We start from the raw sequence: 12,430 nt of genomic DNA, 5'->3' as shown, positions 1-12,430 counted from the left end.
CTTTTGCCCTTACTTTTTACGACGCAGACGACAGTTGCTCTTAGAGATTAGGGCTAATTCTTGAGGGAAATCAATTGTTTTGGCTGGGCTGGACATAAAAAGACTCTTTTGTCCTTATTTTTCACGGCGTAGACGGCATATATTAGCGGAAGAACTACGACAGGTCGAAATTCAAAACTTGGATGACCACGAGTGATCGATTTGAAAGTTTATAACTAAACATGGCGAAATCACCAAACTCGAAATAACTCAATAATAAAACTATTAAGAGAATTATAAATTTGATTATACTAGAGTAGATATTACATGGATAATTTCTGCCTTAAGGTTGGTTCTCGACACGTGACCTCACGTTCCTGCTCTGTACTCTTGGTAAGTTAGTTGGTCTCTTTACGAGATTCTGAATCGCTCTTCAAAATTCTTTGCTTCTGCTTATCCTACACTCGCACGAGCTTTCGCTCTCCCTCGTCATCAGAATCCGTCTTCCCGATTGCTTCTTGCAGCGTAGCGCTCCGGCATAGCAACGGCAGCCTATTCATATCGAATCCCTAGAGGTAATTGGGTTCTCTTCTTAACCTTCTTTTCGATCAGTGATTGAGTTTTTGGATTAGGCCATATGAAAGTGTGGTCATTTCTCATTCCTCGGAATCAGGGATAGTGCTTTAAAGTTGGATTTTTATACTGTATAAGTTAGTAAGACATGTTAATTCTACCATTTCTTAGAGGAAAATCGGAAGAAGATTGAGGGAGGGGATGATGGGAGATGTACGGCAAGTTCTCAACTTGGATCAGGAAATTAATGGTTGTTAAGAAACAAATTTGTTGTCCAATGATAAAAGCTTCATAAACAAATCTATTCAATAAAATGGCACCTAATATTTAATTGAAGAACAGTGAACACTGTAGTTACAAAAATTTAGTTCAAACATGATGAGCATTTATGGGCTGGGGTTCATAGTATAATAATTATAACTATTTATTTGTTTTAGGGCTTACTAATGTTGGCATGTTGCTATTCTGCACTCACTTTACTTTTTGAATACCTAAGCACTGCTTTGAAAGGGTTACTGCTTACTAGTGCTATCACTTTTATAAAACTATGTTCATGCATTTCAAAAGCTTTAACAATGTTGAGTGGCATTAAAATTAGCCTATCCAAAACAGGTGGTAAGTGAAAAAGAGGGGGAATCAACAGGGAAAAACATTACTATTGAAGTGTAATGTAAAATCCGTAAGTTGACAGATTTCCCATAATGCATCATGATCTAACACACAACTTATTTTACCCGTAAATTCGAACTGGTGCTTCATTTATGGATGGACTCATCACTCGTGAAGGGTTTTTGTTGGTCTTGTGATAGTTAGAAAAACTAACATTGTTCTGTTCTTCAATATTTATTCTTGCTCATCTACACATTTCATGTTTTCCAGAATTGGAAGCAATTCCATGGCTGATCTCAAAGAACGCTTGCTTCCTACAAAATATGCACCAAGTGCAAATATTAGAGATACATCTTATAGGCCTTCTGCCTCTGGTCGTCAACCATTCCAAGGTCTTGATGTCCTGGGCCTTAAAAAGCGTGGCCAGGGACTTAGATCATGGATTCGTGTTGATGCCTCTGGGAACTCCCAAGTCATTGAGGTTGACAAGTTCTCTATGATGCGTCGCTGTGATCTCCCAGCACGTGATCTGCGGCTACTTGACCCATTATTTGTTTACCCCTCAACAATTCTTGGCAGAGAAAGGGCCATTGTTGTTAACCTTGAGCAGATTCGATGTATCATAACAGCAGATGAGGTTCTGCTCTTGAATTCTCTAGACAGCTATGTCCTGCAGTATGTAGTGGAGTTGCAGCGGCGGCTGCAATCTGCTGGGGTTGGTGAGGTTTGGCCAACAGAAGGTCCTAACTTGCACAGAAGGAGAGGAAGCAGGAATCTTGATGATCTTTTTGGGAGCTCGTCACCTGATTATTTACCCTTTGAATTCCGTGCTCTTGAAGTTGCCCTTGAATCTGCTTGTACTTTTCTGGATTCTCAGGTATTTAACATACTGTAGGTATCATTTCTATTTGATTGCGTGGTTAGTGAAAATAAATTCTCAACTGTTTTGGGTTCTGACTACCTTCATGAAGTTTGTTTATGCCCTTTTATTGAACATTTTTTAGCCTTTATTTTTTTCTCCGGAGAGGGTGGAGTAACAGAGGTCTTATCAATTTATTATGTGTACAACAAATAGCCATGTAAAAGTTTTGTATCCATGCTTCCAATTGATTATTGATAGAATTAATTGTGTGCTCTTTAGTCTTTTATGTAAAAATGTATAGAGTCATATACTTTAAATGACTATGGTAGCAAAACTAAATCCTAGAGCACTTAAATGGAAAACATTTTTTAAATAGCTTTTTTTTTAATGCCGCCCCTAATGAGTTGTTTATCTTCTGAGGTGTACACTTTGATTCTATTGATTGACTTAGGGTGTGTTTGGTTGGGGACTTTTGCACCCTACTATGGGTTTACACATTATAATGTTTGTTTGTCTACTTTTGTTATCTTACTATTGGAATCAAATCCTTTAGTAATTACAAAACGCATTACTCTTTTACTCCTCTACTTTTAAACAATGGAATCATAAATTAGGGAGAAAAAAATAAAAAAAATAAAAAGATAATTGTCCATGCATTAAATATGGAATTTTAATATATATATATACACACATATATGTATGTGTATATATATGTATTATATATTTTTATTTTAATTAATTAATTAATTATTTATGTATTTTATTTCAATTCCTATTTACTGCCAAACAAAGTGACTCTTTATACTTAAACCCATTACATTACTAAGTAGTTGATTCCCATTACTGTTGAAACCCTAGGCCCTTTTAGGAATAGGCCCATTAGGTTAATAGCTTATTCCTGTATAAATAGTAGATGTCTGTACAGTTCTTTTGACAGAATACAATGAATCTTTCCACTATTTAACATGGTATCAGAGCCAAAACCCTAATATAAACCCTAGTTCCCACCACCGCCGTCGCCGCCGGAGTTCGCTGCCGCGACTGTCTACCTTAGATTCGACGTGTCTTTGCGGTTTTCTTCCGTTTTTGCACCACAGACCTTCTCGGATCATCGTTGCGAGCCTACATCTCTGTGAACATGGCTTGACGCCAACCTGGATCCGAGAGGACCTCACGAGTGGATTTAGGTATAGACACAGAAGAAATGTGAGAAAGGAAGGCAAAGTAAGGGGAAGATACACGATGATAACTCAAAAAGGTATATATAGGATGAGGGTTAGGAGTAGAACATGTACCTTTCCGGATAGCAATGGATGCCTCAGTGGGATCAGTGTCAGATTGCAGTTGAAGTGGTTGAACCGCAGCCGGAGGATCGGGTGGCATGGGTGAGTCAACAGGAACCTCAAGAGACACAGGGCGTGGACGGCGTTGGTAGACTTGAAGGGAGCGGTCAGGAGCAGTAGGAGCAGTTGGAGGAACAGGATCCTGGGTAAGAGGAAATGCATATACCTTGTAGTATATGTGGATGACATTGTTATTACAGGGAGTGATCAAGAGGGCATATCTAAGGAGTATCTCTTCAGTCGATTCCAGACCAAGGATTTGGGCAAGCTGAAATACTTTTTCGGAATTGAAGTGGCTCAATCATGCAGCGGGGTTGTCATTTCTCAAAGGAAGTATGCCTTGGATATTTTAGAAGAAACTGGCATGTTGGATTGTAGACCGGTGGATAATCCAATGGATCCGAATGTTAAACTCCTACCAGGACAGGGGGAGTCATTGCCTGACCGAGAACGATATAGGAGATTAATTGGAAAGTTGAATTATCTCATGACCGGATATTTCTTTTGCAGTTAGTGTGCTGAGTCAGTTTCGTGAGAATCCTTGTGATTCTCATTGGGATGCAGCTGTTCGTGTTTTAAGGTATATCAAGAGAGCACCAGGACAAGGCTTATTATATGAAGATAGAGGACACTCACAAGTTGTTGGGTATTTTGATGCAGATTGGGCTGGTTTCCCATTTGACAGACGCTCTACTTCAGGTTATTGTGTTCTCATTGGTGGTAATCTTATATCTTGGAAAAGTAAGAAGCAGGATGTTGTGGCTAGGTCCAGTGCTGAAGCGGAATACCGAGCCATGGCCCTTGCCACGTGTGAGCTTATATGGCTAAAACACCTACTACAAGAGTTGCAATGTGGCAATATTGCTCAAATGACATTGATATGTGACAAACAAGTAGCTCTACACATCGCATCAAATCCTGTTTATCATGAGAGGACTAAACACATCGAGGTTGACTGTGACTTCATCCGAGAGAAGTTTGTGTCAGGATGTATCAAAACAAGCTTTGTCAATTCTGCAGATCAATTGGCTGATATTTTGACAAAATCCCTTAGAGCTCCTAGGGTTGAGTATATTTGTAACAAGTTTGGAGCATATGATTTATACTCTCCAGCTTGAGGGGGAGTGTTGAAACCCTAGGCCTTTTTAGGAATAAGCCCATTAGGTTCATCAGAGAGAAGATTGTGTCATGATGTATCAAAACAAGCTTTGTCAATTTTGCAGATCAATTAGCTGATATTTTGACAAAATCCCTTAGAGCTCCTAGGGTGCTCCTAGGGTTGAGTATATTTGTAACAAGCTTGGAGCATATGATTTATACTCTCCAGCTTGAGGGGAGTGTTGAAACCCTAGGCCCTTTTAGGAATAGGCCCATTAGGTTAATAGCTTATTCCTGTATAAATAGTAGATGTCTGTACAGTTCTTTTGACAGAATACAATGAATCTTTCCACTATTTAAAAATTACCATTCCAATTCTAATTCCAATGTTTAAACCAAACACACCCTTTTAATGTATTCTGTCAGGAAAAAATTTACTCAATTTTTAATATGTTGTTATACACTTTCAATTCTTGATGTTTGAATGTTCCTTTTTACTATGATGATAAGTTTCTATGATTATATAACACCTGTCCAAGTGTTTCATTATTTTGCTTATAGATGAAACAAGTAATTGAAATACTGTTGTTTATTCCAACTACGTCCGTTTATTGATGATATCATGTGCATTTTACCCCTCCTTTGTCTTTAAGTGTTAGGCAGTTAGGGTATTAATATGTGTCTGAAAATCTGTCCAATTGATCAGGCAGCAGAGCTAGAAATTGAAGCGTACCCTTTGTTGGATGAGCTTACATCAAAGATAAGTACATTGAATCTGGAGCGTGTTCGTCGATTGAAAAGCAGACTTGTAGCCTTGACTCGCCGTGTTCAGAAGGTATTGTAGCTATAGTTTATTCTCATAATAGGTTATATAAAAAAGCAAGCTTCTTATCCAACATATCTGGTTCAGGTTATATAAGATAACCAAGGTTATATTTGCTTGGGAATATAAGATTTTCATGTTTGGTTCAAGTTATGCAATTTCCCCCTACCCCCCCGGCCCGGAATGTAACATAACCTTCACATAATGTTTTAGCTATTGCAAGGGAATGTGAGATACCCTCCCCTTTCTTTGGTATTCTAACATTCCCTTGTCTTATTGCTAATTTTGTCATTTTAATCCATTGCTTTAGTTAATTATTGTTCAAACTCTTAATTAATTAATTTTAAATCATTCATTTCTATATTTTATCATTGTTTTATTTATTTATTTTAATTTTAAATTTATTAAAATACATAACAATAGATTAACAGTATTCAAGTAAAAATAATCATCATACCATAAAAAAAAAACTCTTCAAGCAAACAAATTTATATTACATACCTCAATTTTAAACCAAACGCATGAATCTAACATTCCTTGAGATAGAGCAAACGCCCCCTAATGGTGTCTTGTTTTCTTGTTTTCATTTCCCACTCTTATTCATCTAGGTTAGGGATGAGATAGAGCAACTTATGGACGATGATGGGGACATGGCTGAAATGTATCTTACTGAGAAGAAAATGCGGATGGAATCATCATCAATTTATGGTGATCAATCTGTGGTTGGATACAGGTCAACTGATGGTGTGCTGTCTGTTTCTGCACCAGTTTCTCCTGTTTCGTCTCCTCCTGATAGCAGCAGGAAGCTCGAAAAAAGTTTGAGCATAGCCAGAAGCAGGCATGAGAGCATGAGAAGTTCAGAAAGTGCTGCAGAAGCTCAAAGTATAGAGGAGCTCGAAATGCTCTTGGAGGCTTACTTTGTCGTCATTGATAGCACCCTCAACAAGTTGACTTCGGTATCTTCTCATTATATGATCTCCTGCTTTAATATCTCTTTCCTCTTCGATTTCCTTATTGGATCCATTATCTATCATTTCCTTCGATTTACAGCTTAAGGAGTATATCGATGACACAGAAGATTTCATCAACATTCAGCTGGTATGTATCTTCTGCATATGATTTAAAACTACCAGTTACACTTACACAATTGAAAGCCAAATTAGTCAGACCACAAGAAACTTGCCATTCACTGATCTAAATACATTCAAGCATAGTCTTACGAATAAGTTTAGGCACAGCTACGGACTAAGAACATTTATGTGATGATAGTTTAGGCAACCGTTCCTCAATGAATAGGTAAACGTGCATACTAAGAACATCTATGTGCAGGACAATGTCCGGAACCAGCTTATACAGTTCGAGTTGATACTCACAACTGCGACGTTTGTAGTTGCAATCTTTGGCGTGGTAGCAGGGATATTTGGAATGAACTTTGAGATCGCAATGTTCGAGTACAAGAATGCATTCCAGTGGGTCCTCGTAATCACAGGGGTTAGCGGGCTCGTGGTATTCCTTTCATTCTTGTGGTATTTCAAGTACAGAAGATTGATGCCACTGTAGGCAATCCACTAAATCACTTCAGGCAGGAGGAGCGGACGGAACAGAGCAAGGGTAAAAGGTTGTCTCTGTAATCAACTGTTCAAGAACTTTAAGAATCAACTTTTTGTTGTACAAATGAATTCCCAGATGGAAAAATACTACATGGACTCCTATTTCTTGCTCCTGACGTTTACTCCTCACAAATTTTTGATGTAGACACTATTTTTGGAACTCACATGATGAAAATATCTTATCATTGTTTGTCACATAAAGGGAAAGTAAGGGAGTAGAATTTGGGGTACATGTAGTAGAATTATTCCCAAATACAGCTCCTCATCATGTCGCCTGCCTTGTTAAATGGCAAAGTTTTCGAGTAATTTTACACTTTAAAATTGATTTTTGTTTCTATTGCTCTCATTTCATGCTCACCGGTGTAGCTTAATATCAGGCTCCCTAACTATTTTCCCTCGGGAATAGTATTTTAGGAATAAAAGGACTTAGAGATATATTCACAATAATCACTATTCAAATGTGCACTCTGAGTGAAAAACACCTAGTGACCTTAGTTGTTCTAGGTCACTGGGTGAAAAGCGCTTTGTAACCCTAATCAACAAAGGATCACAAAGACAACTCTCATGAGAACCTTAGCTACTTTGGTTGAAGAACGCCTTGTGACTGTAATTGTTTTAAGTCACTAAGTGAAAAGCGTCTTGTGTCAAAGGACCAAAAATATAACTTTGGGTCATTCGGTGAAAAGCGTCTTGTAGGCAACTCTCATGGGAATCCTAGCTGCTCTAAGTGAAAAGCGCCTGACTTGAAATCTTATTATTATTAAGTCAATTATCCAACTAATTTGGCCGAGGCTTTCCTCTCTTACAAGTTACGTGTCCATTACTATTGTGTTACTGTAGGACACTTGAACAATATGAAACATCGCTTCAAACTACTCAAATATCTATGAGCATATTAGGCGAACAATATAGAAAAAAGTGTTAAATTGTCCCCCTAAGTCAAGTGGATAGTGCAATTGGATCCCCTAAGTGAAAAAAGCTCCATTCTAGTCTCCTAAATCGGTAAAATTGTTTAATTAAGTTCAATTTGACTAGTTTATCAAGTTAAATCGATACGGTGTTGACATGTGTCCTTATTTTATTTTTTAAAACACATGTTTTTTATTTATTAAAATTAAAAATATTACTTATTATAAAAAATTTTTAAAAAAATAATTAAAAAAAAAAAAAAACTAGAAGTGCCGGAGACAATTCGTCTCCGGCAATTCTCTTCGTCTCCGTGGCCGGAGACTATCCCCTCGTCTCTGCCCATGGAGACGAACCTGTGTTGAAAAAATAGTATTAAAATGACATTTTAAATGACTATTTTGTGGTACAATTATTAATGGGGTCCACTTCCGATTTGGGTTGGGTCAACGTGAATTCGGGTTCTTCGTAGTGAGACGAAGAGATTGATATATTATACGCTCAAAACGGATAATGGGTGAATGAGATTTTGATTCTCAAAGTAGACCCGTTAAGTTATGCCAACTTTCGGTATCATTTTTCCAACACAGAGCCACTTGATAGGATTTGGCCTTGGGAGGCCGAATTGAGCTGCTGGATTCGGCCTTGGGCCGAGAGCAGCACACGCCACCATGATGGTTCGGCCTTGAGGGCGAAACATGGACTCGGCTCAGCCGAGTCAGGTAACTAGATTCGTTTTCGGTTCTGGGATCAAATTCATCAGTTACGGAATTAATTTTCAATTAATTCCAATTTTAAATTTGAATGTAAACCCCAAGTAATGGTTTGCTGTTTCAGGAGTTACAAAGGTGTTTTGAATGCCACCAATTGAATGTTAAGTACAGAATCTCCTATATAAGCTTGTGTAGGGGGCAGTAGGTTTTATACGAATAGAGACATAACACACAACAAAGAAAATCAGTTTTTCTTCTCCAAAACTCTGTTCCTACTCCTTCTTGCAACTATGTTCTGTCCGTGTTGTAGTTCGCCGGGTTCATTCGTTTGGTGCTCAAACGTTGAATTGTAGTACGTTTTATCCTAGGAAACCTAGGCTACAACGCTCCTAGCACTTTTGGGAGGTAGCAAATAAGGTTTTAAGGAAAGAGTGTTTTGCTCGACTCGTATTAACCATCTTTCCTTCGTCCTCGATCTTCTTGTTTTTCGGTTCTTGTTTTGGATTATGCTTTAAGCGTTAAATCTTTGTTCTATATATTTTTATATATTGTTGTTGGTTGGAATTATAATGAGGATTATAAATTTCATTTTGGTTAATATATATATATATATATATATATATATATATATATATATATATATATATATATATATATATATATATATATAGGTAGAGGATCAAATGAGGTCATGTTTCTATGTGAGGTTTGTGGTCAAATAATGACCCTTGATTTTAGTTAGATCTATGGCTATTAATTTTTGGTTTATATTTAGGGAGATTTTATTTATGTGTTGCCGCCTCTTTAGGTGGGGTGTTTTTTTGTCTTTGTATTTTTTTTCCTTCCTTTAGTTATTTATTTTAGGAAAAAGGGTCAAATTGGCCACTGAACGTAACGCAAAAGTGCAATCAGACCACTCAACCTAAAAAACGTTCAATCACTCCATTCAACCGCACAAATCACTCCAATTTCACCGAGTAGCCGGTTCTCATCCCTTCTTCCGGTTGCTCGCTGACGTGGCTCACTTAGGTGGCATTTTTTGGCAGTCTTCTTTTGTTTTCTTATTTTTGGTTTCTTCCAGCGTGTAAAATGATTACCAAAAAAAACCCAAAGTCCTAAATAAATTACTAAATATCCTAGTTGAAGGAAATCCCCAAATCAAACGAAATCTCCAAATCGAAGGAAATCAGAAATTGCTCTTGTGTTGTTGGTTCGTTGTTTGAAGAGTTCGAAGGCTTCCACTGCACATTTTCAGTGAAGGTATGAATTTCTTAGTTATTTTATAGTTGGGTCTGGGTTTATTGTTTGTTTTTTTGTGAAAAGCATGTAACTTTAACTTTGTTTGTAAATTGAAATCCCGACATCTCTGATGTGAGTTTGGTTTGCTATGTGGTTTCTGTTTTGTTGTGTACTATGTGGTCCATCTTTGTCGAGCATTGCTTTAGTTTGTTGTGCATTCTTTAATGGAACATAGAGTCATTACTGTGGTCCCTAAACAATAAGAATAAAGTAGAAAAATGGTTGCATTGTTGAATGGAATATTGGGTCAGAGTTGTGGTCCCTAAACCCTAAGAATAAAGTAGAAAATTGGTTGCATTGTTGAATGGAATATTGAGTCAGTGATGTGGTCCCTAAACCCTAAAATTACAAGAGAAAAGTGGAATATTGAGTCAGAATTATGAAAACATTAACCCTAAATTTGGAGTCAGAATTGTGAAAACATGAACCTAAATTTTGAGTCAGATTTCTGTTAGCTTTAATAGATTGCATGGATAAATTGTGTGATTGAATTTGTAATTTAAATGCTGAGAATGGATTATTTGTTGTTAGGTTTGCTAGAGATGTGCAGTGTCGAACTAAAAATACACCATGGGGGAAATTTTGTTAAAGATTCAGAAATGCAGTACATAAATGGGGATGTTTGGAATGTTGATATAGACCCATATTTGCTTTCCTACCCACACTTAGTGAAGTTCATAAAAGAAGGGCAGTATGGAAACATAGAGACACTCTATTATAAAGCAGTCCATGAGCCATTGGACAAACTAAGAGTTTTGTGGAATGATGCAAATGTGCTAGACCTCACTGCACTAGCCATTAGATTTAAGTCATGTGATATATATGTAGATCATGGAATAGATGATGCTGATTTAATCCCAAGCTATTTGTTACCTGGGTGTGAAGGGAATGATGAGGTTAATGAGGAAACAAATGAGGGAGATTGTAATGTAGGTGAAGGGAATGAGGAAGGAAGTGAGGAAGAGAATGATGATGAGAATGAAAGTGATGAAGAAGACAATGATATTGCTGATTTTGAGAATGAATATACTGATTTCGAGAATGAAAATACTGATTTCGAGAATGAAATTGGATGGGTTACACAAGAGGATGATACACACATTAATGTGAACTTGCATTATGAAGAGGAAGATGATTGTACTGTTAAGTGTAAGGAAAAAGGGAAGGGAAAGGGAAAGGGAAAGGAGGATAAGTGCAAAGTTAAAACCACAAAGGCTAAGGACAATGAAGTGAACTTAGAGGGCAGTAAAAAGAAAAAAACTGAGGGTGAGGCATGTAGTGATGACTACTATTATGACTCAGCAGACCCACCAACCCAAGAGTCAGAAGAAGAAGAAGTTACACAACATAAAACACCTCTATCTAAGAAATTTAGGCTGCCATCCTATAATACAGAATGTGATTTCCCTGAGCTTGAAAAAGGGATGTTATTTGAGGATGCAACACAGTTTAAGACTGCCATGATCAAGTATGCAGTGCACTTTAAAAGAGATATATACTTTTACAAAAATGAGTGTATGAGGGTGAGGGTAAAATGTGTTGAGGGGTGTCCTTTTCTTTGCCATTGTAGTTGGGAAGAAAGGTATATGTGTTTCCAGCTGAAAACCTGCATACTTGACCATAAGTGCAACAACAAATACAAGTTGAAATTGGTAACTCAAAAATGGTTGGAAGAAAAATATGAGGATGTAATTGTAAAAGACCCAACCATGCAACATACCAAGCTTAGGGATCATATTCAGATTGATTTGAAGATTAATCTAACAATCAGTATGGTGAGAAGGGCACAAAAAGCAGTTTTACACAGGGTTAATCTAGGGTATTCAGAACAGTTCAAGAGACTAAGAGATTATGCCGAAGAGTGTTTGAACTCTAATCCTGGAAGCACTGTATATTATTGCTGAATTATTGTTTGGCAGCTTTGGCTTGGTTATGGTTGTTGCTTGATTCTTGCTGAATGATTGGTGCACTTGTTTATGGTTTATTTTTGTTGTTTGGCTTGGTTATGGACTTATGGTTGCTGCTTTACTGCTTTGCAATTCCAGACAGTGTATTTTTTAATTCCAGACAGTGCTTTACTGCAATACAAGTAGAGTTACTTACCAATTACAATTCTAATACTACTTTGCTGCTTTATCACCAAATTAGACTTCATGACACTCTATTTTTTAATTCCAGACAGTGCTTTACTGCAATACAATTAGAGTTACTTACCAATTACAATTCTAATACTACTTTGCTGCTTTATCACCAAATTAGACTTCATGACAGTGTTTTTTAATTCCAGACAGTGCTTTACTGATCTCCTCTCAAACATGACCAAATCAGAAAACTACCATTAAAGACATCCACATCAATAAACATGACCAAAATCAGATACACATAACACAACCATTCATATTCATATTCATATTCATATTCATCATCTACAGAATACAAGCAAGTCCATGTTTATTCATAAACTTAACATTAAACCATACAATTGCAGCTAAAATAATTACAACTCCAACACCTACAACTTTAGCCATCTTTACAGAATTATGATGGTCAATTCTATCAATTGTCTTCGTAGCTTCTTCAATTCTCCCCAATCTCGTTTGGACCACCAAAATTTC

General features: G+C 37.0%; 1 protein-coding gene across 2 annotated transcripts; it reads left to right on the top strand.

The window, feature by feature from the left end:
* Positions 1 to 326: 326 nt before the first annotated feature.
* On the top strand, positions 327 to 7,100 carry LOC109155306 (magnesium transporter MRS2-1-like). Of its 2 annotated transcripts, XM_019302995.1 has the most exons (7): positions 327 to 553; positions 801 to 812; positions 1,431 to 2,038; positions 5,171 to 5,299; positions 5,896 to 6,243; positions 6,338 to 6,385; positions 6,617 to 7,100. In XM_019302995.1, coding segments are annotated over exons 1-7 (1,377 nt in total). In that variant the 5' UTR covers positions 327 to 552; the 3' UTR covers positions 6,848 to 7,100. The 2 variants fall into 2 exon arrangements, with proteins under 2 accessions (XP_019158540.1, XP_019158541.1); XM_019302996.1 differs by lacking the exon at positions 801 to 812 and having other exon boundaries at positions 327 to 554; positions 1,432 to 2,038.
* The last annotated feature ends 5,330 nt before the right edge of the window (positions 7,101 to 12,430 follow it).

This window comes from Ipomoea nil, unplaced genomic scaffold, assembly GCF_001879475.1.
Source record: "Ipomoea nil cultivar Tokyo-kokei standard unplaced genomic scaffold, Asagao_1.1 scaffold2700, whole genome shotgun sequence".
Classification (NCBI taxonomy): Eukaryota; Viridiplantae; Streptophyta; class Magnoliopsida; order Solanales; family Convolvulaceae; genus Ipomoea; species Ipomoea nil.
The sequence above is the reverse complement of the archived record's forward strand: the minus strand, read 5'-3'. Positions and strand labels throughout refer to the sequence as shown.